A 26690-nucleotide genomic window follows, 5' to 3' on the forward strand; every position below is an offset into this window, starting at 1 on the left:
GCGCGCCTCCTGTATTTTTAAATTAATTTTCAGCCGGTTTATATACCGGAGTCAATTAGGACCTGTATCAGACGGTTTGTTCGCATAGACCTGTGCAATACAATTTAGAGACATTCATTGATTTATCTGTGTTATTAATTAGAAAAAATGGCTTTAGAAGATTACAAAGAGATTGTAGCTAGTGCTGCAACTATTCTAACGATGGGTCACATGTTATCAGGAACGTAAGTATCAATTATTGATCATTGTTTAAAATTTTTATGAAAAATTTATCCTATCATTTATATATATATATACTTATATATATATAAATACTTGTTTATTTACTGTGCACAATCTAACATGCAATTGACCTTGAAATATCTCACATTATTTTCAAGTATTAGACATACACATATATCCTATTTGCATGTGTTTCATCGGAAATTTATAATTTACAGCTCATGAAGATCATTGACACTAATTAGTTGTTTTTATTCATGAATAAAAATGATATTTATTACTATAATTAATATAAGTTTCATTAATATTAATTAATATTCTTAATTTTCAATTTGTTTTTAGGATTGTATGTAAAGAGATCATCAGAAAAGGAACATCAAAAGGCTCAGACCCTAATCCATTCGTTGGAGGGTTGGGAATGTATGTCATTCAATTTTTAATGCTACAATCATTCAAGTTATTTAATTACAAATATTAATGTTTCATTTAATTGGATACTGTCTAATTGTTAATTTTCCAACAGGGGTCTACTCATGTTACAATATGCATTTATCCTGCGAGATTCTAATATGATTGCAGTAAATCTTTTCGGTTTGGCGACCAGTATTGCTTATGTATCTGTATTTTATGTATATTCTCCAAATAAGGTAATATCAAAATTTATCTCCAAGTAAAAAACATAGTTGTTCAATCTACTCAAACTATTTTTTGATACATTCTAGATTGATATGTCGAAGCTATTAGCCAAGATGTTAGCATTCACAGCGATTGTTTTAACTTATTCGAAATTAGAACATCCAAAACTTTTGGAATTTAGGTATGGAGTTGTGATAACAATTTTATTCTTCTTGCTCATAGCATCTCCGCTAATGAATGTAGTAAGTTATTTTTAATCTAAACGTTAAATCAATGCTCTAATTATTTTTTCATCTAATTATTTATCTTATCAATTGATAATTTAGGGTGAAGTAATTAGAACTCAAAGTACTGAACTTCTTCCATTCCCACTGATAGCCATGGGCACTATTGTATCATTTTTATGGCTTCTATATGGTATAATTCTCAATAATGGCTTTATCATTGTGAGTAATAATTTTGTAAACATTTAATTGATTAAGAAAAACAAATATTATTTCTAATTCATTTATTCGTTGTTTACAGTTCCAAAATGCTGTTGGTTTAGGGCTTTATGTGATACAGTTATCTCTATTTGTAATATACCCATCCAAGCCTGTTGATAAAGCAGCTCAAAAGAGAGAATCTAAATCAAATTAATTTTTTAATTTCAAATTTCAAAAAAGACAATTCATAAGAAATTTTGAAGATTGATAATATATTATCATCGTATCCCTAGATTAACATAATTATAAATTGAGAATAATTTTATAATATATTTTTATACACATCAATTTTTAATGAGACAATGAGATGCTTCTTTACTGTTAATTATTGACAAAAAAATATTTTTACTGTATTCTTATCGTATATCCATAATACAATTATCTGTAATCAAATTTTAAAATCAATATTTGTTAATTGAACATGTTAATACAGTATGTAAATAATCTTAAAACTAGAGAAAATATATTTTTACTTGTACTTGATTTGATTTTTTTTTGAAATTTATACTGTAACATAATTATCAACTTACTTTATCCATGTGATAATTCTGATTTCTTAAAAATTCAGAGGTATTATCACCATTATCTAGAAATTGTCACATTAATTCAATAATGATAAAATAAATGAAGGTTAATCATTAAATATTATAAATCTACTCAATTTATTAATTTTATGCGAATTATTACAAAAAAATTATCATATTCAAACCAAAAAAATAGATGTTTAAAGAAATATTATCATTTAATAATTTATTCTACTGTCTATTGAATTTTTACAATCATTCACGACAAAAGTTTACATCTTGGTTGATAATAATGAGTTTGAATCAAGTGCGCCATTAAAGAACACAGTTTTATTGCCATCTACAGGCCACTTTTGGCAAAAAAAAATTGTTCATCTTTTTGGCGGGATGTTGTACACATGTATATTGATGTCAACAATAAATAAATTGTGCTTGGACAAATCTTTTATTGTCAATTTCTATTTATAAACGTACTGATTAATTCCAGAATATCTGATTTATAAAATAATCAAATAAAAATATGGCAACAGCGAGGTTACACATAACAGGCAAATATTTGCCCCAAAGCATTGACAAAAATGTGGTGATTGAGGGTATGCTAACCAAAGTAAGTATTATTGCGTATTGCTTTTCATCATTATTTTTATGGAATAAAAAAACTAGATTTTTCTATATGTTAACTTTTCTAGATCAGCTCTGATGGACGAAGTGTTGAATTAACTACGTTTGATAAGATTAAAGTTAATGTTGCCTTATCACAACCTTTTGAAGGTGAACCTAGTGGGATTATGCAAATTTTTGGAACTGTAAAATCGAGAACAACATTAGCTGCAACAAGTTATGTTGTATTTCCAGACGATGATGAAGGATTTGGTATATTATTTATTAAATTAAAATAAGTCCACAGATTTCAACATTCTTCAAATAAATATTCTTTTTTTTATGATTATTTACATAGATCCTGAAGATCACAATGACTTTACAACTGTACTTCATGTAACTGGTCGTCAGAATCTTCTTGAAAGTTCGAACATAGTAGCAGAAGAAACAGGAGATGGAACAGCTGATACAAGCTATCAAGAAGATTACGGAACTGACATGTAATTTTAATTTTATTTTATATTAATGTAATTAAATAAGTTTGGATGACTTTAAAAAAGTTAATAAATTAAAAAAAAAATGCAGTCTATATTTATCAAAACAATAATTACATAAAAATAATAAAAATTCAGCTATTTACAGTTTATAATACACTTTTCATAAACTCTTTACATTGCATTAATACCAATTGAATAAGATGCATCAAGAGAAAAGCATCGACAGTTACATGATGTAACTGGACATTCAGTATGTTGTCGGAACCAATGAGTTATATGATCAGTATGGCCACCATGCCTGCATGTTTGACACCAAGTAAACCAATTGCCAAATTCTGTAAGTTTATTGTCATCATCAGTACGATTAGATGTACCATTTAAAGCTTTCAAACCACTTGCAGTTCCCATATGCATTAGACATATAGCACAACGAGGTAATGGTTTACGGCAATAAGGACAAGATGATATTTTTAATTGATTTGAAGTATTTCCTAATCTTCCAAATGGACCACGAGTTCTGCTAAGACTTTGCATATATGCTGAAATACTTTTTCCGCAAAAATTACAAGAGATGTAAACTTGTTGTGCCGGTTTTTCACTTGTTGATGATCTCATTGCAATATCAAAATGAGCTCTTTGATTCCACATTTTCCAGGCATCTAATAATCCTCTATAACTATCAATCCATACTTGTACTTGATTATCCTGTTGAAGTTTTGGAGGTAGAGCTTTAATAGCAATAAGGCTACAACTTTGAACATCTCCAGTTATTTCTAAATATCGATTTAATAATTGGATTCCATCAGTAGTAGCTCCAGTGAGTAAAAATCCAGCAAGATTACCTTCTTCACTCAACTTTTGAGTTAATTTTTTCAAGTACTCACATAACTTACTATCAGACAGAAACATTAGAGCAAAAGCTACTCTATCTTCTACAGCTACACCACTTTCATTAAGTACATTTTCGTACGAATCGTTATCAGCAGTCAAAAAGGCAAATGTTGCTCTGAGATAAGGATCAGATAATTGAGATCTAGATTTAAGACATAATTCACGCCACATACTATTTCTATCTTCAGAAAATCCTGACAAAGCCATTGCTACAATATTTAAATTAGTTGCCATAGCCATCCTGCTTGCTCCTCTATTTAATATTTCAATTGCCTGTCGTAAACAAAGATTAAATACAGAAATTGCAGTTGCTCGAGCATACTGACCTTCTCTTTCTAGTCTTTCAAGGAATAAATTATTGTACAAAGCATTAGATTCTTTGTCGAATCTCCAACCGCACAATTGAAGAGCTTTATCTCGATCAGTTGATCGGTAAATTTTGGCTGTATGATTTGAGCCAATATCACTCCAAGGTTTGTGAATCAACTCTGATTTCATGAAGAGTCCATTTCCACCATTCTGTCCATCTAATCTCAGAACAGTTCTTACTCCTGGATGATAATTGTGTATTGAAGGTATTATTCCATCTTCAACTAGTGATCTACTTAAGCATAACCATTGCCATAAATTTTTTAAAGTCTCATCTTCTGCTACTTCTCCATTTTGAGATAAATCAGAAAGAAGTCCGTACTGCAGTGCAGCTCTCTTTTTTGTAAGAACAGCAATATCATCAAAAGTTTTATAAATATTATCACTATCCGAGACATATTTAAATGCTTTCGATGCATGATTCCAAACTAAATGAGATTTTGTAGACCAATTGATAGTGATTCTTTCATAAACCGTATAATCAGTTAAACAACCTTGGGGAGATATTGTAAGTAATCGATTAACATGTGTTGGATGCCATGAAAAACTTGTTAAACTTGATCGACTGGTTTCAGGACTTGACCAAGGTGTTACCATTCTTTCTAAAGCTCCAGGTTCTGTATCTTCACCACTTCCTGATCCACAGTGTTGAATATCATGAAGATATAAAACTGCTAAGTCTTTTTGTAATGAACCTAAGAGATTATGTCTTGTTGGACACCACAATACTTTGGTAACTGGACGACTTTGAGGTAAAGTAAGCATTGGCTTTTCAAAGTATCTTGTATCCCATATAGTTATTTGGTTGTCAACATGTGATACTAAGTGACAAACATTATGCGGATTTACAGCCACACTGTAAACAGCTTTTGTCGCTGTAGTATTTACAACTTTTGCTGAATCTCTAAAGTCTATGATTTTTAATTGTTTATTGTTAACACCTGCTACTAAACATCGTGTTTCATTATTAAACCAAGCTATTGAATAAGTTGTTTCAGATACTCCAGCTTCAGATAAAGGTCTCAAAGAATCAGTCTGATTTACAACATGGTGATGAGTCCTATCTGTTATTGATGAAGTCTTTAAAACATCCCAAAGAAGAATAGAATGATCTGTTCGATATTTCTCGAGACCAACAACAATTAAATTTGGATCTACAGGATTCCAAGCAAGTGCATTGCATTGTCGTGGATGTTTGGGTGCTGGTAAGAAAAAATTATCAACAATAAATATCGAAAATATTCCAAAAAATAGCTAGACGTCTAATTTATAATGAAATTACCAAGTTCTTTTCCTGTTAAATTCAGAGAATCATATGCAGTCGGACCAAATGTTGTAAGAACAACTTTTCCATTTGCTAGACCTACAGCTAATAAAATATCCGGTTCTGATTGTGGATAAATATCAACACATTTGACATAATGATGATTTGAATTTGTTGCCAGTAAATGAGCTCCTGTTGTATCTGATATTTTAATACCTGAAAAATATATTCAATTAAATAATAATATATTACAATCAATTGTTAAAATAAAATTTACTAATAATTTATGCTTACCTGAATGTTTATTACTGTCTTTAAATTCATTAACTTCGTAAAGGTGTATTTCAGTTCCCCAAGCAATAAATTTATTATAATGAACCGGTGACCATAAAACTTCTTCTAACTTTGAACTATTCATTCTTGTTAAAAATATAATTCTATCGAACGAATATTATTTTTTTAGATAAAATTACATTCAAAGAATACTGTCATACCTAGAAGTCCAAAAGTATGTACACCCAAACGCATGAATGCTTGATCCATACCTCAAAAATTGGCAAAAGTGGAGGTGGCGCAAGGGTGCCGGCGTTAGCAGTTGGCAGTAGTGAAAATCCAAGCAGACAATATAATAATAATTTTTACCTTTCGTTTTTTCACGCTACAGCTGTGGTCTATAAGATATTTCTAATTTATAATTAAAATCTAAGTTTTTCCAATTAAGTTTTGTATTATTAAAAGTTAAATAAATTTTCTATTTTGTTTAAAGAATTGTTCCCCTCTCTTAGTACTTCACCCAGAAAAACTACAAAAGGCCACAGGCATCAAAATATCAATGAAGATAAATCAAACATTATAAATGCAAAATGATCTTCTTAATTTATAAGAAAACACTTTAACTATGTAGTTTTAGAAAGAATTTCGTGTTTTGTAACAATTTTTTAATTATAAGATATATTTACGACAGTTCTTGCCACTTTTCTAATTAAAAAAAACAATTATTTCTTTATTGTCAGTTTTTTAAAACAGAAAATTAATGTTTTTACTTTTTGAACTTCTCCAAAAAAGTTTTTTATGAACATGAATTTACTTTTATTAAAGAGTTATGGCAGCTTTAATTTTTATTATAATATTATTCTATCAATGCTTTATCTTGACAAATAGGAACACTTGACTTTTTCAAGACATTTTATTTTTTATTTAGGTTTTAATATTTTTCAATTATTTTTAAGTAATTTTGAAGAGCAAAATTTCCTTCGTTTATAATACAATTATACGCCATACATAGTATTTTTAAGAAAATAGAGCCTTCTCTCAAGACTTTAGATTTTAGCGGTACTAAAATAATAATAATAATCATCCAATCAAAGGATTTTTAATATGGCATCTCACATGTATGCAACCATTTTTCAATATGGCTGCTATTCCTTCATAAAGTAATCGGATTCTTCGCATACGCCCTAAATCTTTATATTACCTTTCATTTCTTGAATACTTGTGATTTTTGATACAACCGACTTTTAATCAGTGAAAGTTTCTATCAATAAAACTAATTAAATAGTTATAATTTCATTGGAATCATCAACGTTCACATAAAGTTTCCGGCAGAAAAGTAATTTACATTTAAATGGTTTTTCTTATACATTTTTTTCCTATATGAGTAAAGAATAGTTCAAATTTCATACAATATTTTAAAGTGTATTAAAGTTTTGAATAATTTTTCTTTCGATTCAAGTGAACATAATAAGTTGTAGCATAAGTGAATAAAATCAAGAATAAAAATTTAAAGAACTTTAAAAAATAAAATTATCTTAAATCTCTTCAATAAACGTATTATATAAATGAGTATAAATTTTATCCAAAATAATACAAAGTGATAATAAAAATATCATTAAAATACTCCAAATCTTTTAAGTGTCATAAAAGATATGAATAAGTTTTTTTAAATAATTTTATAGGTTATTGTTTTTCTTGATAATATCAGTAAATAAGTAAGAAATGAATATTAAAAGTTCTAATTTAATTTAAATTAAAAGCATCATATTTTTGGAGTAGAAAATAAAAATAATCTTAGATGTAGCACTAATTAATCTAACAGTTAACATTCTATGGCCTCTTGTGCTTGTTTTTCGTGGAAGATTATTCACATTGATTACAAAGAACCGTTGGAATTTACTATGTCTTAATGATAATGAACTTTTTGTTCAAGAATAGAAAACAGTCATAGAAATACTGTCTATTAAAATAAAATTTTAGTGTTTAATACTTTTTTGTTTATTTTTTTTTAAGAACAATGGCGAAAAAGCCAGCTGCTACTCAGGTTTTACATAAAGTTATTATGGTCGGAAGTGGAGGTGTAGGAAAATCAGCACTAACACTTCAATTCATGTATGATGAGGTAAGCATTTATTTTTATCCTTTATATGAACATAAAATAAAAGATTTGAAAGTTTAAAAAACTTCGATTACACCCTGTTTCGTGTTTGAAAGTTTGTAGAGGATTATGAACCAACAAAGGCTGACTCATATAGGAAGAAAGTTGTGTTAGATGCTCAGGAAGTACAAATAGATATTTTGGATACTGCTGGACAAGAAGACTATGCTGCTATCAGGGATAATTATTTTAGAAGTGGAGAAGGTTTTTTATGTGTATTTTCTATTACAGAAGATGATAGTTTTCAAGCTACTCAAGAATTCAGGTAATTAAAAAAAATGGACATTCCGATTGATGGACTTTTTGATACAATTAATATTATATTTTACAGAGAACAAATTCTGAGAGTGAAAAATGATGAAAACATTCCTTTTTTATTAGTGGGAAATAAAAGTGATCTTCAAGAAAAGAGAAAAGTTAGTTTAGATGAAGCTCAGGCGCGAGCACAACAATGGGGTGTACCGTACGTTGAAACAAGTGCTAAAACAAAAGCAAATGTTGACAAGGCAAGACATAATAATAAAAATTAAAGAAATTATTATACGTTTTATCATAATATGTTGCTTGGCATGAATGTATACATCTTTATGTTGCTCATTATCACGGTAGTGTCGTTGAATTGGCATCACTTGCACATTTTCCAGGTTTTTTATGACTTGATGCGTGAAATCAGATCTCGTAAAATTGAAGATAAATCAGCGAGTAATGGTCGTGGGAAGGATCGTGCTAAAAGGAAGAAAAAGAAGTGCATTATTCTATAGGTTCGCTCATTTTTTTGTCTATGCTTTACTGCGTTTGCTTTGTATGTTTGTTGCTTATTTGTTAAAAGTTTTTTTTTAAAAAACAGTGCAACATTATTTTTTAAATCATTGACATGATTGATTAGCTATTTAAATAACCTTTATATTGAAGAATTATTTGTTTTTAGGTATTTTATGATTTGATGCGCGCAATCGCAGCGCGAAAAGCGCAAGAGAACCAGATTGAAGGAGCAGAACGTAAAAATAATAAAGGATGTTGCGTTCTTCTTTAACAAGCATTAAACAACTTTACCTTTTATTTTGAACAAAAAAGTAGGTTAATGATAATATTTGGTATATAATATATAATGTACGTCCAGATAATGCGCTTTGTAACATGCTGGTGTTCAAACCCTTTACAGTGAGTTGACACTTATTCCATTTTTATGACTGTATCAACAGTTTGTACTCGAGGGACCTACTACACGACTTGATTCAGGATGAAATTTTTTCATATATTTTATATTATAATAATCTCTTAATTCGTTAAAAGATCTATTTTTCTTTTTTAATAATTTTTCATTTGTCAATAAAACTGGAGCACCGGTGCTATAAAAATGCGCATAACTTTTAATTTTAATTGTTATTCATAATGACTACGGTATTACACAGCGACTTGATAAATTGTTTATAAAATGCACAAAATGAAAGGGAATATTTTCATTTTCACAACAACTAGAGTGCTGAAATGTGAAAAAATGAACTAATTTTAAAAAAATAAAATTAATTTCGTTAATAATTATTTTACTAAGTTTGTAAATTAATAATTTTAATGAGAATAAAAATCATTTGGGTTAATTTACGATTTAAAGTACATTTATTTGTGAACCTTTGTGTAAATTTCAGCACTTTATTTGATCTTATAAAAAAAAATGTCAGAACATTGTATAATTGCTTGTTTATGTTGGGTTCACTGCCTGTTGAGTTAATTGTTGCTTCATAATTCTTTATCACAAATATTTACTAATAAGAAAAATACAGTTATTACAATTTCATAAATTATATTACTGCAGTTATGACTGATAATAACTAAGCTGCAGTTATTAATAATGCATCGAAATACCTGTATTATTACAACAAAAAGGAACAAAAAATTTTTTATTAGAACTTGCTCAAGGAATTTTGACTATGTCAGACTATTTGAGTTAATCAAATATTTGGTTTTTATATTTTTGTACATTCATATAGTTGGTCGTGCCTTTTCAGTACCTATGCAAATAAATGAACATATTCTTTAAATGGAAATTTCCATTAATCTTTAGTTATATGAAACTTAAACACTTTTATAGTTAGCTAGAATTTCACAGCCCATTAACTGGTTAGATCAATGTATTATTATTATTATTATTAATATTTTATTTAAACTTTGTGTAAAGTTTTACACTTGAAATGAAATCTTAAAAGTGTCTTTTTTTATAATAAATATAAGTTTAAAAGTATCTACAAGAATACAGTCTATTTTTTTACTTCATTGAAGATGTATGTACATGTCTATTTACAGTTTTATAATATTAATGAATAGTTATTATATGTACATTATATATTGTAATAATAATTAAATGATTGATTTATGTGTACTCGCATAAATGTCCACATCCTGTGGGACATTGTCGATTATTTAAAAACCATTCTCTCATGTGTTTAGTGTGCCCACCATGAGTACAACCTTGGCACCAAGTATAAACTCCACGAACAACCTGCAATTCATTTTATGTGATTAATATATATTACTCAATAAATGTAGAATCGATAAATCAATAAAATCTATACCTGGTGACAAATTGAACAAAGAGATAGTTTAGATTTATTGCACTGATCACAAAACCATGATGATGAAGGAAAAGCTTTCGCACATGTGGCACAACTGGCATGAATTGTCGTTGATTGTTGATTTAATTGAGATACCGAAGGAATCCAAGCGTGCTCAATTATCTAAAAAAAATACAAAAGGTTTTATCATTAGTGTAAAGAACAATCAAAACATGTTCAAGGTCTTAAATTGAAAAATACCTGAGTGGCCACATCATAAAGCTTGAATCTCCCAAGGATGTCAATATACTCTAATAACCATTGTTCTTGAACAGCAATTCCAATATTCAAACTGTTTCTCTTCTGTCCTAAAGCCATTAAAATAGATGCAGATGTCTGAACATCACGAATTGACGCATGATGCTTTAAAGCTTCTTCAACAAGTCGCGTAGGATCCCAGAATTGTGGTCTAGGTACAGAAGTGACGATAAGTTGACAAGGTTGATCTTCAACAGTAACGGAACCTGAGTCATCATTAATATCAAGTGGATGATTGGGAAATTGTTCAGGTGGAGGTGATCTATCTTGTATTTCATGCCTCAATGGAAACGCTTCTTTCGGTAAAGTCCAATCACTATCATTACTGATGATGTTTTCAATATAATCACCAGAATATTCAATTGACAGAGGCTCAAATTCAATTTCTCCAAAAATAAAATCACTCTTTGGTGTTCTTTTATATCCATTCAATGGTTTTCTATATCCAGGTGGAATATTTCCAAGATGATTATGATTTTCAGGAGTTTCATCAGTTTCCGTTTCATCATCACCACCACTAATACCACCTAGACCATCTCCTTGAAGTGACTTTACTTCATTGTCATGATTTGTATTATTTTGTTCTATAGGATTTCCAAGAGTCATTTGTGTTAAGTTCAAAATATCTTCTTTAATGGCTGGAGTTGTTTTTGGAATATTTGTCAAAGGATTATCATATAAAGCTTTGATAATACTCCAAATAGTACTGATATCGTTACGACCGCCTTCAGACGCTACTTTAGCATTATGATCACATATATCACTCAGTCTTCCATTTAACAAATACCGTTCTGCACAATACACAAACCATTTAGACTCATTAGAAACATTTCTTGTAAACCTATGAACCATACTAGAAGCTGCACAAAATGAGTCATTGTTTGATGAATTTTTTTTAACAAAATTAGACAAATGTTTTAAGGTTGATGGAGTATTGGTGTTACTTCTACAGGCGAATCCAACATCTCCATTGGGATTTAAATCAATTCCTTGAGGATTTGCTTGACTAGCGGGTCGAGTGGCATCTTGAAACATATGATGATAAAGGGTACAATCTCGACTAGTTGATATAAATGAATGAGGATCGCCTCTCCATGCTATACCAGTTGTCACATCTTTATGTTCATTGAAACTGGCAAATGGTATATAAGGACGTCGAATATCCCAAACATTGATACTGCTATCAACAACAAGCGCACAACTTGCTATATGAAACTTCCTCTGAGGTCTCCATTTAATTCTACCGACTGAAGCTATTGTGTGAATGGTATATTCACAGGTAGGTTTTTGAGACAAATCCCAGACTTTGATTGTTTTATCTCGTGATGCTGTTGCAAGCCATGATGTTTCTGGATGCCAATCACATGCAAAAATAGGTCCACTGTGAGCAGTAAAATGTTGAAAATATCTATCTGGACGACGTAGATCCCATTGCTGGACATGACCATTTTCAGAAACAGCAGCAAATGTATGTTGTTGATGTGGAGAAAATTCAACGTCTCTCACAGATTCTGTATTGCTGTAGAAAGTTTTGGTTGCTTCTTTAGTTCGTAAATCAAAACATTTCATTGTTCCATCTTGAGACCCAGAAATCAACCACATAGGTTCTGTTGTATGAAAACTGACTTTATTTACTGTTCTTTTATGATCAGTAAAAACATGTTCTTGTTTTGAACGAGATGATTTGTTTAAATTCCATACTACAACTGCTCCGTTTGTTGCTGCTGTTGCTAATATATGATCTAAAGCCGTTAAATAAGTAAATTAGATATTTAGAATAAATTTTAAAAGGTAAGGATGTCAAAAAGTTTACCATCTATAAGATTCCATGTAACATCATTACAAGAAAAATTTAAATTAAGATTTTTTCCAACCCTTAAGTTATAAACTTCTTCAAACTTATCCTCCAGCACAGAAAATACTTTGAATACTGCAATAAAAATAACCGGATAAATAATGGATTGCTTATTATCATAAAATACGAATATGAATGAAATCATTACCATTTCGACCTGCAATAACAACCTGAGTATTATCTTTATTAAGTGCAAGAGCATTCGCTGGACTTTCTTGAGTAATATACATAGTTTTTAAAAGCATGATGTTAAGAAACAAATATTATCTTGTCATCAGTTAATTATCACATCATATTAAATATTACAACGTAGATAGAATAATTTTCATCCTCTTTATAATAATAATGCACATATTCCGAGATATGCTTTGATATTTGTTGACAATTTTTAATCTAAGAATGCACATAAACAAGTTAGAATGTGTATTGTTTGGAGAAACAGTTGTTAATCTTTTCACTGACCGTTAGAAGCGCTGAAGCACTCTGCTTTTGAAGCGGGAATTTTAAAAGAATTTCAAAGATGACAGTTCATGTAACCTTTGTATGTTTACCCCTCCCATAGTTGTTTAGTGAATGGTTTATTTGGATTGGTTGATTTGTATTTCCCTGTTGCTTTCACTTAGCTATACACCCGCACAATTGTGGATCACCGGAGTTAATAAATACTTTATGTCAATATTTTTGTTGAAAATTCATGTTTGTTTGTCGCTTTAAATAATTTAACATCAAATATCAATTTAAAAATGAACAATCTACATGAACTAACCTTAAAAAGTCCTGTCAGGAGTCCAAAATTGAATAGAACTGCGCTTAAAAAGATACAAAGTTCACCTCAGCTAAAAAATATTCTTCGACAGGTCATTTTTTTTCTTTAATTTCTCGTTATTTTCGATTTGAATACCTTTATTATATCCACCTAAGTATTAACAATTAAAACTGAAAGATTTGTTCTTATAGAAATGGCAGCAACGATTGAAAGAAAAACGGAACACATCATTCAATTGGCGAAGATTTGGTCCTCACAAAGAAAAAGATTTGATTGACGAATCGTTAACAACTGAAATGTATGAATTAATGGATGAAACACTTTCTACAGACTTTGGTATTGAAGTGGATTCAGATGCAGATTGGGAAGATTGGTTTCAAAAACAATGTGCTGAAGAAGAAGGTTATTTTTTTGTCTTATTCACACACTTGTTGCTCTTGAATGTCATAATTCGCATGTACAATTTCTATTAAATGATAAATTGAATTTTTATACTTCTATAGAACAATTGATGATGTTGGAATATGAGGATATTCAAACATTTGAAGGATTTATTGATTCATTTATAGCTGCAAGCTATGGAGATTCAGATTTCGTTGAAGTCATATGTCCTATGTGCCAAAAAAATACAATGACTGAAGAAGATGGAAAAATTGGTTGTTCAAATTGTAATTTTGTTTTACCAGCGAAAATGTCACTGGAAGATTTTTCAAATAGTATCAACTCCAAATCAGCAATGCATAGTGCATGCTGTACTAGTTGTCCTACATTTATTACAACACCTGAAAATGATACAATATCTCTATATTTAACATGTGATATTTGTTCATGTTGTTTATTAATTATGTGAGAGTTAATCAAAGAAAGAATTAACTATTCATTATCTAATTGAACAAGTATATGGACTGTTAACAATTATAATTGTAATTATCAATATGAATATAAATACATAAAATAAATACAGTTTTTCAAAAAGTTTTCCATATATTATCAATTTAACGGTTTACAGTGTCCTGCACAAACAAATATTTGAACAAAAAGTACATTGAAAATATGATTAGCAATTACAATCATTATAACAGTGAAATTACTTTTTTTTTTGGCTTTCAATACATATACACGTTAGTAATATTATTTGAAACATTAATGTTACACAATCATTTTTTATTGACTTGATAATTTACAATACTTTAATTATCTATTAGAACAAATTCGAATAGTTAACTGATTTATCTTCTCTTTGTTATCTTGAATCGCTTATTTTCAATAATAATCCCATACAATTATTATATTGACTTTTTCATTCATTAAAAATTTTTAAAAATTTTCTTTCACTGTATTCAACATTATTTCAAATGACGTTGACAAGTTTTGTTTTTTTTTTACTTCATTTGTTTAGGACGGCGATATAAAATGTATTCCAATGTATAGCAATTTAATTACATCTTTAAATTGTTATGATTCATTATTGAACCAATAATTCATTCTCAAAAAATTAGAAATAAAATATAATATTTCAGTACAAGCATTTTTTATAAATTAATTATACAATTAATCATTCTATTAACGTAATATAAATGATTGAGCGTTATTTACTGTATACAATATGAATTCAGAATTAGATTACATGTTTGCTTTTTTTTTTCATATCTTTATATATTTATATATACATTTGTTTTAATGATATTCAAAAAATATATATCAATATTGTGCAACAGCGAATTTTCGTTAGCTATACTATACAGTAATCGAAGTCGCTTTAAAATTATCAATCATTCGAGTCAAAGTTGTCTTCGGCAGCTGACAAAATAGTCATTATTTATCACAGCTGTGTGGCTCGAAATAAAAATTCTTGTTCACAAATATTTTACTATTTTATTATCTTCACTCGTTTATCTCGTTAAGTTTCACCAAAAATACAGTATTTACCAATTAAAATGTGGAATCACATTATCAGAAACTTTTCATTTTGTTTCATTCATAAATCTTAAATCTATTTTATTTTTTATATTTATGTTGTAGTTTTTCAAGGCATATAATCATGAATCTAGTTTGCTGGTAGCATAGTTTACAGCAGATTACACAGGCTAAATAATTTGACAAGCGAATTCAAGAAGCATAATTAGTACAAGAATGAGCCCTGAGTCTTGATGTGCTTACGAATAGGTACTCGGATTTTTTTTTAATTTATATCATTCATAATAACTTCAAATTAAAATGAATTTTTTTCTTTTTCGATACCAATTCTTTTGGCTCGGTTAAATACACCATTATTGTCACATACGTAAATAGTAGTTGTAGTAGTAGTAGTAGTAGTAGTAGTAGTAGTATCGTTTAAATAAATTTTATATTCAAAGAGACAATTTTCTTTTTATCGTAAATCATTATTTCATTGATAATACTCGACACAATGACTGACAAATAGATAATATTTCTATCATTAATTAAATAATATTTCTTAAAAAATTTACTCGATATTTATTCAGAAAATAATATAGACAGTCTGAGGAACATTATTATAAATAAATGGAAGTAGATTATAAAATTTATCATTAAAATGGATCAGTTTATAATCAATACTAAAAATTAATGGAAGTTCATAAAATGAATTGATAATTTTTTCATCAACATTCAGAGAATAAATATTATATAAAAATAATTAAAGTCTATGTATTGACTCGTATAATTAAATGTTTATCTATTGATTGAAAATATTAAATACACGATTTAAAATTACAAATAGAACACATATAACATAGTAAATTTTATGTCTGTTAAACATTTATATTTTGCAACATTAAAAAATTTCCATAACCTTATTTATAAAAATTATTTTAGTCATTTTATGACAAAATTATCAATTCCAGATTCTTTTAATGATACAAATAGTTTTTGCTTTGTTGAGATCCAAGATAAAATACTGTATTATATAATTTCAAATGTATTCCATTTTTTTTTTTAATCTACTAAAAAGTTGTTCATTTCTTCCGTAAAAAATTAATCAATCTCTCCTATATTTCGTACTATCATTTACTTTATAATTTCATTATTATTACTATCATTAATAATCTATAATTTATGCGATAGAGCATTAAAGATAAAAATCATTATAACTGTACTGTTTGTGTTTATATGCTTATTTTATAAATATTTATATTTATCATTTTATTAAATAATGTGAAAATAGATGATTATATGAAGCTTTCGATGTTATCAATTGTAAGTTTTAATATAATATTTAGATAATTCAGCAAAATACAACCTTTATTGTAGATTAAATTAAAACTCTCATTAATGCATTGTATTGGATTGCTCGTTACAGAGCATATAAGACGGAAACATGAAATATATCCAATTAAAAAGTTTCCTTGTGATTTTTTAAAAATAATATACATATTAATTAAAAAATCAATAAACTATTTTTAGAATGATAATATAAATTTTAAATATATCTTTACCTTTCTTCAAAGAAATATGATTTGACTAGGCAGTATATTATTAATCTTCAAATGTTTCAGTTATTATGTTCCACAAAAATTCCATCAACCACAAATATAAAATAAACACAGGAAACAACCAATTATTCAATCTGTCCATTCCATTTAATCTTTAAAGAAGACTACACTTGCCAGATCGTCTTCTTTTTCTACGATTTTTTTCAAACTCCGTAGGTGGTTGATTTCGAATGATGCGTACGACCTGTAATAATTTTCGAGATACATTATATAATTAAATTAATTTGAATTATGTGAGGAAAGATATATCCCTGTTTCTATGAAATATATATTGTTGATGAAAGTAAAAAAATAGTACGATTTGATTTCGAGACTATTTAATGAATGAATTATATTACCTCATGAAAAGCTGCATCAACATTTAATGGAGGATCTTTAGCTGAAGTCTCAATGTAAGGAATTCCAAGTCTATGTGCTAGTTCTCGTCCTTGCTCTTCTGTGATTTTTCTTAAATGGACAAGATCCACTTTATTAGCAACCAGTAACATAGGATATACATCTCTATCTTTAACTCGAAGAATTTGAGTATGGAAGTTAATAATATTTTCATAAGATTGTTTATCAGTTACGGAGTAAACTAAAAGAAATCCATCTCCTTTTCTCATGTATTGTTCTCTCATAGCACTAAATTCCTCTTGACCCGCAGTATCAAGAACTAAAACGAATTAAATTGATAAACCATATTATATTTAACTCCAAAAACATATTGGAGTAAGTAAGTTGTTCAAGGATAATATTTACCATCTAGGATACACCATTGCTTATCCACTTCTGTGTGTTGAATGTAGCTGTCTTCGATCGTAGGATCATAATCGGTAACAAAAAGTCTTTGGAAGAATTGTATAGTCAGGGCACTTTTCCCTACGCCTCCATCTCCAACCACAACTAGTTTAAATGTCACAAGATTATCATTGTTGGGCGGTCTCGTCATTTCGCCCTTTGTTTTATTACTTTTTCGTTTAATATTTTTTTGTATATATATTTTTTTAATATGATGCACTTATTTTTTACTTCAATATTTTTTTTCAAAAAAATAAATAACTTGTATTTATTTTCATAAGATACCTATAAAATGAAGAAATAATTATTGATTGGCTATCATCAGCTATTTATGAAACACAATTAATTCAAAAATTTTTTCAATCAATCATGATGGAAATTATGGAGTAAAAATAAACTTTTCAATAGTACAAAAAAAAAACTCCAATGAATTTTTTTTAATTTCATTTTATTATTAATCACACATTTATAATTAGCTAATGTTTAATTAAACAATTTTCGCATACCAAAAATTGATAGTAGTCATGTATTCCTTTTCTTCAAAAAATTCCTTCAAACATAATTGTGATTTCTATTAACGTCTAAGATTCGTTGAAAAGTTATGATGCTATTTTCTTATTACATGTCAAATCATTTTCAGTAAATTTGTACACTATTATTTTGTACTTAAGTGCATTCGTTCTAGCTATGAGTTGAGGTACTTATAAATTATTAAAACCACAAATCGACATTAATTAATATTGTTCTACTTCATGGATATGAATAACACTAACAAAATCTTAGAACTACACATATGGCATACATATATCGATGCTCTTGACTGTACTATTTATATCATTCTGACTATACTATACATTATGAAAATGGTCGTGTTCGTAAAGCGTTAATGTCGGATACAAATTCGAATATTACAAAATAGCAAAAAAAATTGATCTTAATTTACAGAATAATTTTATAAAAATAGCGAAGATAAATTACATGATTTATAAAAATTGTTATAAAAATGATTCTTAGTAGTTTTTAAGGTTATGAAAGTTAACTATTTCATTTTGATTATTAAATTGAATATAAAATTGATTCTTGATTAATCAACAGTCAAAGATTAATTTACAATTTAAAAAATGGATGATTATCACTAAATGATAAAAGCTCGTAAAGTTTGCTATCAAAACGGTATTACTAGTTGGAACACTTGCGAAAATCATTCTTATAGTAAAACTTATTACTATTTTTACTCCGTTTAATTGACGACAGTGATACATACAATTTGTCCAGTCGAGGCAAAAAATTACAGAAAAATCATCAAAAAAATAGAAGCAGGTTTTCGCTTATTGATAAATTTTTTCTAGGTGTCATTACACATCATTTACTGTTAAAAAAATTACAATTAATTTCCTAGAAAAAGGTAGCAAATGGAGTAATTAAAGTTTTTCCGACTGGACAGTATAATTCCAACGGTATGTAAAAAATTGGCACTTTTTTTCTATTTTTTCTTTTTTTTTGTTTAGTCTCACGATAGAAAATGTCTAAAGTGATTTCAAGTATCAGCAAATAGTCATCTTCTGGTTCTAGTCATCCATACTTCATAAACCCATTTGGAAAGAATCTTAAATTTTGTTACATGAGTTTTATAGCATGATCTGTCGTCTCGTGAATTATATGTCCACTGCAAGAATTTATATGCTAAATCTAATCGGTTCATTCTTAGAAAAACTGAACACAAGTTGGTACAGGAGGTGCACTCTTGAAGGAATCGTTCTTCTGTAGGTCCGAAAATTGTACTGCTATTCATGTTTAATTCTCTAACAAACTGATAAGATGAATTTCTTCTTATTGAATCCCAAAAGTATATTTTCTGCTTAAACCATCTCTTCTCTTCTTCAGATCTCAAAAACCTTAACATGAATTCATCTAATAACTCAAATTCATCTCTTATCATCAAAAGCAAGTATCCCTCTTTTGCGGCTTCAATGTATTCATTTCTACAAATTTGTACTTTTGGATCATTTAATATCATTCTGAGACTATCCAAGTCCCATACGTATACCAGATTACGCATGAAATCCATTGTTTGACGGCAATTTTTTGTCAGTGTTACTTTAAAACGATCTGGAATAATACTCCAAATTTCATGTAATATAAGTTGGTGTGTACTATTCCGCATCTCATAACCCAGATCGTAAAATTCAACCATCCTTGCTGTAACTTTATCTAAAATCAAGCGGACTGTTACAGAATCGAGTCCTATGTCTTTAATCATTTCCTTCAGTGCTGGTATCAAAAGCTGTTGCCATGGCCATTTAAATAATAGCATCTTCAAGACTGTATATTTAACATTTATTTGCGTTTTGGTATACACATCGAATTTTATAAATAGTGGTGTGTCATTAAGGACTTTTCTTCGAAGGTCTACACTTATCTGGTTTATAAAGAAAAGAAATATCTGAATATACCTTTCCTTATCATGCGGATATTGACATTCACTCATAGAATCTAGATAATTGTAATGCATTACAGAGGAACAAATACCGTGTACTATATTTCTTTTTTTTTCCGTTAAGGAAAGTTTTTCCCAAAAATATCTCATGGCAGTGTAATTACCATTATCTATTGATAATCTCATCATGTTCTCGGTTGTAGTATGATTTAGATTATAAACTGGAGAAAGAAACATATGAAACATATCAGGGTTTGTGGTTGTAACGAAATATTTTATAAAATTGACGTAATCTTTGTCATCAAGATATTTAAAATATGCTACCATGATATCATCATCATTCTTGTGTATTCTAATTTGATTAGTACCATTTTGTACATCTGTTGGTCTATGATCCCACAACTTATTAACACATTCTTCTACGACAAATTTGCATGCAAAACAATACATCAAAGTAGCACTGATATCTGGATTATTTGATAAAAATGCCTTATACGTTTCAGTTTCATCCACCGTTCCGAAAGGCGTCCAGCGTATTTGAGCAACATAGTTTATTATCTCTTTTAATTGTGTGTAAACTTGGTATTTGTTTTCATTCTTAATATACCAGTATCGATCGTAGATTTTTTCTCCAATCTCTCGTATAATATGAGTGAGTTCAATTTTCAGGTAAATTGGTAATATGACATCATCCCATGTGTCTATCAGTACTTTTGTTAATTTACGCCATTCAGCGATATCGTCATAATTATCGTAGTGACTTCCCGAATTAAAAAATTCCACAATTTTATTTTTGACTTCTTTTCTGTTCCAGAAAGTTTGCGCAATCCTTAATGCTGAGATTTCTAACAGATTTAACTTAATTTTGTACGTTGAGTTGGTCATCTCTTCCTAGATACTAGTAATAATGCGAAAATGTATTTATTACACTGCACACAACGTGTTCGCTAGAAAACTATGAAAAATGGACATGCATTGATCCTACAAAACCATGGATCCTCTCCCCACTCTTTCAATCTTGTACGTGTACCTTTCCACCATTTTGAAAATCTTCCGGGAAAACAGTTCCACAAGAAAATCACCGGTGAAATTGAACATTTGAAAATTGGGCCGAAATATAAAGGCGCATTCACATTTCATATCACCACACAGCTGATCCGCATGTGTTGACGTGCAGTTTAGTTTATACGTAAAAATGGCAGTATCTTCAGCGTCTTTGTCAACAAGGAATAAAAAACATTTTCTTGGTGTTCCTGCACCTCTTGGATATGTAGCTGGTGTTGGAAGAGGGTAAATATATTTTCTATTTTCTTTTAAAAATGAAATTTTTGTTATTTATTTAAAAATTTATTATTTAATCGTTAACGTAAGCAAACGCTGTCTTACTCGAATATTTGTTTTTGTATTACAGTGCCACAGGATTTACAACACGTTCGGATATTGGACCTGCTCGTGATGCCAACGACGTTTCGTAAGTTGATATTTTATAATTATATAAACGTATATTATTTTACAATAAGTGTTTATATTGTATTGTAATTAATTACTTATTTTCAGTGATGACCGACATGCACCACCAACCAAACGAGCTAAGAAGAAAGAAGAAGAAGAAGAGGACGAAGAGGATCTTAATGATTCAAATTATGATGAATTCTCAGGATATGGTGGATCTTTATTTAGCAAAGTAAATTACAATTATTTTATGAATTTCTATTTAATGTTAGGACTTGTTAATAATGGTTTATTTTTCTAGGATCCATACGATAAAGACGATGAAGAAGCAGATGCTATTTATGAAGCTATTGATAAACGAATGGACGAAAAGCGAAAGGAATATCGAGAGAAACGGCTGAGAGAAGAACTTGAACGTTATCGACAAGAACGACCTAAAATTCAACAGCAGTTTTCTGATCTAAAAAGAGAACTAGTTAATGTATCTGAAGATGAATGGAGAAATGTTCCAGAAGTTGGTGATGCTCGTAACAGGAGGCAAAGAAACCCTAGAGCAGAGAGATTTACTCCACTTCCTGATTCAGTGTTAGCAAGAAATTTAGGTGGTGAAACATCTACTAGTATTGATCCTTCAAGTGGTTTAGCTTCTATGATGCCAGGAGTAGCAACACCAGGAATGTTGACTCCAACAGGAGATTTAGATCTGCGTAAAATTGGTCAAGCCAGAAACACTTTGATGAATGTAAAATTAAATCAAGTTTCAGATTCTGTAGAAGGTCAAACTGTTGTAGATCCGAAAGGATATCTAACTGATCTCCAAAGCATGATACCAACATATGGTGGGGATATTAATGATATTAAAAAAGCTCGTTTACTCCTCAAATCTGTGCGAGAAACAAATCCAAATCATCCACCAGCTTGGATTGCATCTGCACGTTTAGAAGAAGTTACTGGAAAAGTTCAGGCTGCCAGAAATCTGATTATGAAAGGATGTGAAGTTAATTCAATGTCTGAAGATTTATGGTTGGAAGCAGCTCGACTTCAACCACCAGATACAGCTAAAGCCGTAATTGCTCAATCTGTCAGACATATTCCTACATCTGTGAGAATCTGGATTAAAGCAGCTGATCTTGAGACAGAAACTAAAGCTAAACGAAAGGTATTTCGGAAAGCTTTAGAACATATACCCAATTCTGTAAGACTATGGAAAGCAGCTGTAGAACTTGAAGAACCTGAAGATGCTCGAATTCTTCTTAGTCGAGCAGTTGAATGTTGTCCTACAAGTGTAGATCTTTGGTTAGCTCTTGCAAGATTAGAAACTTATGATAATGCTAGGAAGGTTTTGAACAAAGCTAGAGAAAATATTCCAACTGATCGACAAATCTGGACAACTGCTGCAAAATTAGAAGAAGCTCATGGAAATAAACATATGGTAGAAAAAATTATTGATCGTGCCATTTCATCTTTAAGTGCTAATGGAGTGGAAATTAATAGAGAACATTGGTTCAAAGAAGCTATGGAAGCTGAAAAAGCAGGAGCTGTTCACTGCTGTCAAGTTATAATCAAAGCAATCATTGGTTATGGTGTTGAAGAAGAAGATAGAAAACATACTTGGATGGAAGATGCCGAAACTTGTGCTCAACAAGGCGCATTGGAGTGTGCTCGGGCTGTTTATGCTTATGCTCTTGCTACATTTCCAAGTAGAAAATCTATTTGGTTACGAGCAGCATATTTTGAAAAAACGTATGGTACTAGAGAGTCATTGGAAGCTCTTCTACAACGTGCTGTAGCTCACTGTCCGAAGAGTGAAGTTCTTTGGCTTATGGGTGCTAAATCTAAGTGGCTAGCAGGTGATGTTCCAGCAGCTAGAGGCATTTTATCTCTTGCATTCCAAGCTAATCCTAATTCCGAAGAAATTTGGTTGGCTGCAGTCAAGTTGGAATCTGAAAACTTAGAATACGAAAGAGCTAGACGTCTGCTAGCTAAAGCACGAGCATCAGCACCTACAAGAAGGGTTATGATGAAAAGTGCAAAATTAGAGTGGGCCTTAGATAATTTAGATGTAGCTCTCAATCTCTTGAAAGAGGCTTTAGAAACGTTTGATGATTTTCCCAAACTATGGCTTATGAAAGGTCAAATCGAAGAACAAATGGGTGATTTGGATAAAGCACTTGAGACGTACAATCATGCAATTAAAAAATGCCCAAATTCTATACCTCTTTGGAGATTATTAGCAGATTTGGAACATCGTAAGAACCAAATCACTAAGGCAAGATCAGTTTTAGAGAAAGCACGATTGAAAAATCCCAAAAATGCTGAATTATGGCTTGAAGCAATCAAAAATGAAATGAAACCTGGCGGTACTCGAGATATGGCGAATACGTTGATGGCTAAAGCTTTGCAGGAGTGTCCTAATTCTGGTTTATTGTGGGCTGAAGCTATTTTTATGGAACCTAGACCTCAAAGGAAGACAAAAAGTGTTGATGCTCTAAAAAAATGTGAACATGATCCACATGTTCTTTTAGCTGTATCAAAGTAAGTGTCTATTTTAAGAATTAATTTATGCATGTACTATCCAATATTATTCTAATCGAATTATATTATTTCAGGCTTTTCTGGTGTGAACATAAAATTCCTAAATGCAGAGACTGGTTTAATAAGACTGTAAAAATTGATCCGGATCTTGGTGATGCATGGGCGTATTTTTATAAATTTGAATTACTGAATGGCACTGAAGAACAACAAGAAGAAGTGAAGAAAAGATGTATAGCAGCTGAACCTCATCATGGTGAAAATTGGTGTCGTGTATCAAAAAATATCAAAAATTGGTGTCTCAGTATTGATCAAATATTAGTTCTGGTTGCCAAAGAATTACCGATTCCAATATAGATTATTGATATATTATATATACAAATTTTTATGTATTACACTATCTACATATATATAATTGATATTTATAATTTAGCTAAACAATACATAACGTGTGCTATTTTATTAATAACGTACGTCTGTTTGATTGTTATTTAACTCCATGGATCGTTGTATTAAGGTAAATTCTGTTGAAGAATTTTATACAGGTTGATTAATAAAATTTGATTGTGAAAATTCATTTTAATGCTTTTTTACTCAATTTTTTTATGCGCATGTCTTTCTTAGAATTGATAGAGGGAGTTGATTCGAATCATTCGAATAAACGTCAGTGTTGATTTCTCCTTGAACTTTTATTGTTTGCTTCAGAATTATCATCATTTCTTTTCCATCACATAAAATAAACTAATTAAATAATACTTCTCCCACAAGTTAGTGCATATAAATATTTTTCCAAATTTCCAGAGGATTTTTTAAACAAAGCAGGTATGTTTATGTCAGTAGAGTATATCACATAGGTTAGGTATCTTCATTATAAAAAAAAAATTTATTTAAATTGTTAGATTAATTAATTGTGATTGACAATTAATAAATTAATTAATTCAATCAGAGACTTGATTCAAATTGAGTTTTATCAATCATTAATATTTATATTTAGTAATCGTAATTTGGTGTTGTCAAAATTGGATATTTATGATTCAGGACATTCAATGAATAATAGATCTAATAAAAAGTTTAAATAATAAACTAAGAGTCAAATGTTCATTGTAAAGATGACTTTCACTTTAAAACAATAAAAATTAGTATCACGACAAATATAATGAAAGTGCAAGTAACGACTTAAACTTATATTTACAATGTTTCCGCGATAACTTAAAGACAACACGTATTCCTAAGACAATTTATAGATTGTTTTTCACTTACTTTATTGCAAGTTAACATTAAAAACTAGATATGCAGATGTTGCAATAGGACTCCATACTGTGACGTTACATTTGGAATTATAAAGTATGATAATTGATAGCTTATAAATTTGTTTGTTCTAATCTATGAATAACACATTTATCTACTTTATTATTACTTTTCAAAGTGACTAATAATTATTTTATTTATCGTTTTGACTATTGTACCATATAGGAATGTTCTATAAATTATCAATAATCTTATGTACTTATAGAAACATAAAAATTGTAATAAGAATAATAGTTTATATAATTTTTTCACAGAGAATGTCTTGGTTATTTGGAAAGAAGAAGAAAGACTCACCAACTGAAGTACCTGAGGAAGTATCTGCTGCAACTCAAGATGACTTCATTATGATTGAAAAAAATCATAATCGACAAGATGAAAATCTAGCACAGGGATCTAATTTATATCCATTTCTTGATGATAAACCAACTGGTCCACCAATACCTGTACCAATACCGAAGCATGCCATAATACCAGATAATATTTTAGGTGATTCACAATCATATTTAAATTTGATTCCTTTTAAACTTAAAAAAGAATTTGAATGTGATACCGAAATCAACAGAATTCAAGTTGATGAAATTTTATCTTACATAATACGAGTAACTTCTGAAAATTATGATTATGATTTTACTCTAGAAAATAGTGTCATATCTGAAATGCAATCTACATCAGAATAGTTAATATTTAATTGAAATTATTGGTAATTAATCATCAATTAATATCCTATTAAATATATATATTTTTGTATGTGCCTATGAATTACTCATTATTTTTTTTATTGATATAATTTATCATGTTAGTGAAATATTGTAAAATATATCTAAAATCAAAAATATTAAATACATATTAAACTTACTCATAAATAGAAGCTTTGTATTATGTAAAATTTTTAAGTTAAGGTCGAATAGTACGATTTGGGAGTATTGACCACTTTTTTCATTGAATAGACTGATTTACTTACAACTAGTAAATTTCGTATTAATTAAAAAAAAGATTGTTCTGTAAATATATAAAAATGTTCTTTATCATGCACATTTGTTGCTCATTCACATAAACTTTATAATACTGTTAACAATCTTGGAAAAATAAGTAAAATGCTAGAACTAGAAATGTCAGCTGAAAAATAGCTGGAAAATTACTTGTCATTAGTAAAAAGAAAGTCTAACATAAAAAGACATATTAATTTTAAAAATATTTACTAATTAAACGATGTTAGCACAAGATCATTGCATAACATGTATGGTTTTTAATTAAATAAT

At 29.2% G+C, this 26690-nt stretch overlaps 10 protein-coding genes across 16 annotated transcripts; 6 read left to right on the forward strand and 4 right to left on the reverse strand.

The window, feature by feature from the left end:
- The first annotated feature begins 48 nt into the window (after positions 1 to 48).
- Positions 49 to 1821, forward strand: LOC118073191 (sugar transporter SWEET1-like). The gene is made up of 6 exons (XM_035093534.1): positions 49 to 224; positions 565 to 642; positions 746 to 869; positions 945 to 1100; positions 1185 to 1304; positions 1384 to 1821. Exons 1-6 carry the CDS (start codon positions 148 to 150, stop codon positions 1495 to 1497), a joined length of 669 nt encoding a protein of 222 aa, XP_034949425.1. The 5' UTR covers positions 49 to 147; the 3' UTR covers positions 1498 to 1821.
- A 413-nt stretch (positions 1822 to 2234) lies between these two features.
- On the forward strand, positions 2235 to 3051 carry LOC118073192 (replication protein A 14 kDa subunit-like). Its single transcript, XM_035093535.1, has 3 exons — positions 2235 to 2474; positions 2557 to 2740; positions 2826 to 3051. Exons 1-3 carry the CDS (start codon positions 2388 to 2390, stop codon positions 2969 to 2971), a joined length of 417 nt encoding a protein of 138 aa, XP_034949426.1. The 5' UTR covers positions 2235 to 2387; the 3' UTR covers positions 2972 to 3051.
- Positions 3038 to 6038, reverse strand: mio (GATOR complex protein mio). The gene is made up of 4 exons (XM_035093531.1): positions 5983 to 6038; positions 5783 to 5925; positions 5507 to 5704; positions 3038 to 5426 (listed from the first exon to the last, which is right to left on the reverse strand). The coding sequence occupies exons 2-4, from the start codon at positions 5904 to 5906 to the stop codon at positions 3136 to 3138; spliced, it is 2613 nt and encodes an 870-aa protein (XP_034949422.1). The 5' UTR covers positions 5907 to 5925; positions 5983 to 6038; the 3' UTR covers positions 3038 to 3135.
- Positions 6039 to 6887: 849 nt separating this feature from the next.
- On the forward strand, positions 6888 to 10505 carry Rala (Ras-like protein A). Of its 4 annotated transcripts, none has more exons than XM_035093671.1 (6): positions 6888 to 7097; positions 7775 to 7883; positions 7976 to 8184; positions 8251 to 8425; positions 8564 to 8680; positions 8848 to 10505. In XM_035093671.1, the coding sequence occupies exons 2-5, from the start codon at positions 7779 to 7781 to the stop codon at positions 8678 to 8680; spliced, it is 606 nt and encodes a 201-aa protein (XP_034949562.1). In that variant the 5' UTR covers positions 6888 to 7097; positions 7775 to 7778; the 3' UTR covers positions 8848 to 10505. The 4 variants fall into 4 exon arrangements, with proteins under 4 accessions (XP_034949562.1, XP_034949564.1, XP_034949565.1 ...); XM_035093673.1 differs by lacking the exon at positions 8564 to 8680 and having other exon boundaries at positions 8848 to 8992; positions 9082 to 10505; XM_035093674.1 differs by lacking the exon at positions 8564 to 8680 and having other exon boundaries at positions 8848 to 8992; positions 10365 to 10505.
- Wdr24 (WD repeat domain 24) lies at positions 9556 to 13067 on the reverse strand. Its single transcript, XM_035093670.1, has 5 exons — positions 12790 to 13067; positions 12600 to 12716; positions 10730 to 12528; positions 10490 to 10651; positions 9556 to 10416 (listed from the first exon to the last, which is right to left on the reverse strand). Exons 1-5 carry the CDS (start codon positions 12884 to 12886, stop codon positions 10288 to 10290), a joined length of 2304 nt encoding a protein of 767 aa, XP_034949561.1. The 5' UTR covers positions 12887 to 13067; the 3' UTR covers positions 9556 to 10287.
- A 133-nt stretch (positions 13068 to 13200) lies between these two features.
- On the forward strand, positions 13201 to 14334 carry Ripalpha (RPA-interacting protein alpha). Its single transcript, XM_035093640.1, has 3 exons — positions 13201 to 13498; positions 13599 to 13809; positions 13911 to 14334. Exons 1-3 carry the CDS (start codon positions 13385 to 13387, stop codon positions 14255 to 14257), a joined length of 672 nt encoding a protein of 223 aa, XP_034949531.1. The 5' UTR covers positions 13201 to 13384; the 3' UTR covers positions 14258 to 14334.
- A 2196-nt stretch (positions 14335 to 16530) lies between these two features.
- LOC118073390 (ras-related protein M-Ras-like) lies at positions 16531 to 18348 on the reverse strand. 2 transcript variants are annotated; one of them, XR_004691104.1, is made up of 5 exons: positions 18209 to 18348; positions 17664 to 17987; positions 17261 to 17577; positions 16866 to 17106; positions 16531 to 16774 (listed from the first exon to the last, which is right to left on the reverse strand). XR_004691104.1 is itself a non-coding variant. In XM_035093876.1 (4 exons), exons 2-4 carry the CDS (start codon positions 17851 to 17853, stop codon positions 17017 to 17019), a joined length of 597 nt encoding a protein of 198 aa, XP_034949767.1. In that variant the 5' UTR covers positions 17854 to 17987; positions 18209 to 18348; the 3' UTR covers positions 16531 to 17016. The 2 variants fall into 2 exon arrangements, 1 of the variants encoding a protein (XP_034949767.1); XM_035093876.1 differs by having other exon boundaries at positions 16531 to 17106.
- Positions 18134 to 21149, reverse strand: LOC118073389 (uncharacterized). The gene has a single exon (XM_035093874.1). It carries the CDS (start codon positions 21022 to 21024, stop codon positions 19258 to 19260), a length of 1767 nt encoding a protein of 588 aa, XP_034949765.1. The 5' UTR covers positions 21025 to 21149; the 3' UTR covers positions 18134 to 19257.
- On the forward strand, positions 20976 to 24630 carry Prp6 (pre-mRNA processing factor 6). The gene is made up of 5 exons (XM_035093873.1): positions 20976 to 21429; positions 21551 to 21610; positions 21697 to 21823; positions 21893 to 24126; positions 24201 to 24630. Exons 1-5 carry the CDS (start codon positions 21335 to 21337, stop codon positions 24478 to 24480), a joined length of 2796 nt encoding a protein of 931 aa, XP_034949764.1. The 5' UTR covers positions 20976 to 21334; the 3' UTR covers positions 24481 to 24630.
- LOC118073392 (uncharacterized) lies at positions 24475 to 26483 on the forward strand. Of its 3 annotated transcripts, none has more exons than XM_035093878.1 (2): positions 24475 to 24640; positions 25686 to 26483. In XM_035093878.1, exons 1-2 carry the CDS (start codon positions 24623 to 24625, stop codon positions 26106 to 26108), a joined length of 441 nt encoding a protein of 146 aa, XP_034949769.1. In that variant the 5' UTR covers positions 24475 to 24622; the 3' UTR covers positions 26109 to 26483. The 3 variants fall into 3 exon arrangements, with proteins under 3 accessions (XP_034949769.1, XP_034949770.1, XP_034949771.1); XM_035093879.1 differs by lacking the exon at positions 24475 to 24640 and adding an exon at positions 24774 to 24945; XM_035093880.1 differs by lacking the exon at positions 24475 to 24640 and adding an exon at positions 25283 to 25467.
- Positions 26484 to 26690: the final 207 nt, after the last annotated feature.

Source organism: Chelonus insularis, unplaced genomic scaffold (assembly GCF_013357705.1).
Source record: "Chelonus insularis isolate UGA/USDA-ARS -01 unplaced genomic scaffold, ASM1335770v1 scaffold_277_pilon, whole genome shotgun sequence".
In the NCBI taxonomy this organism is placed as follows: Eukaryota; Metazoa; Arthropoda; class Insecta; order Hymenoptera; family Braconidae; genus Chelonus; species Chelonus insularis.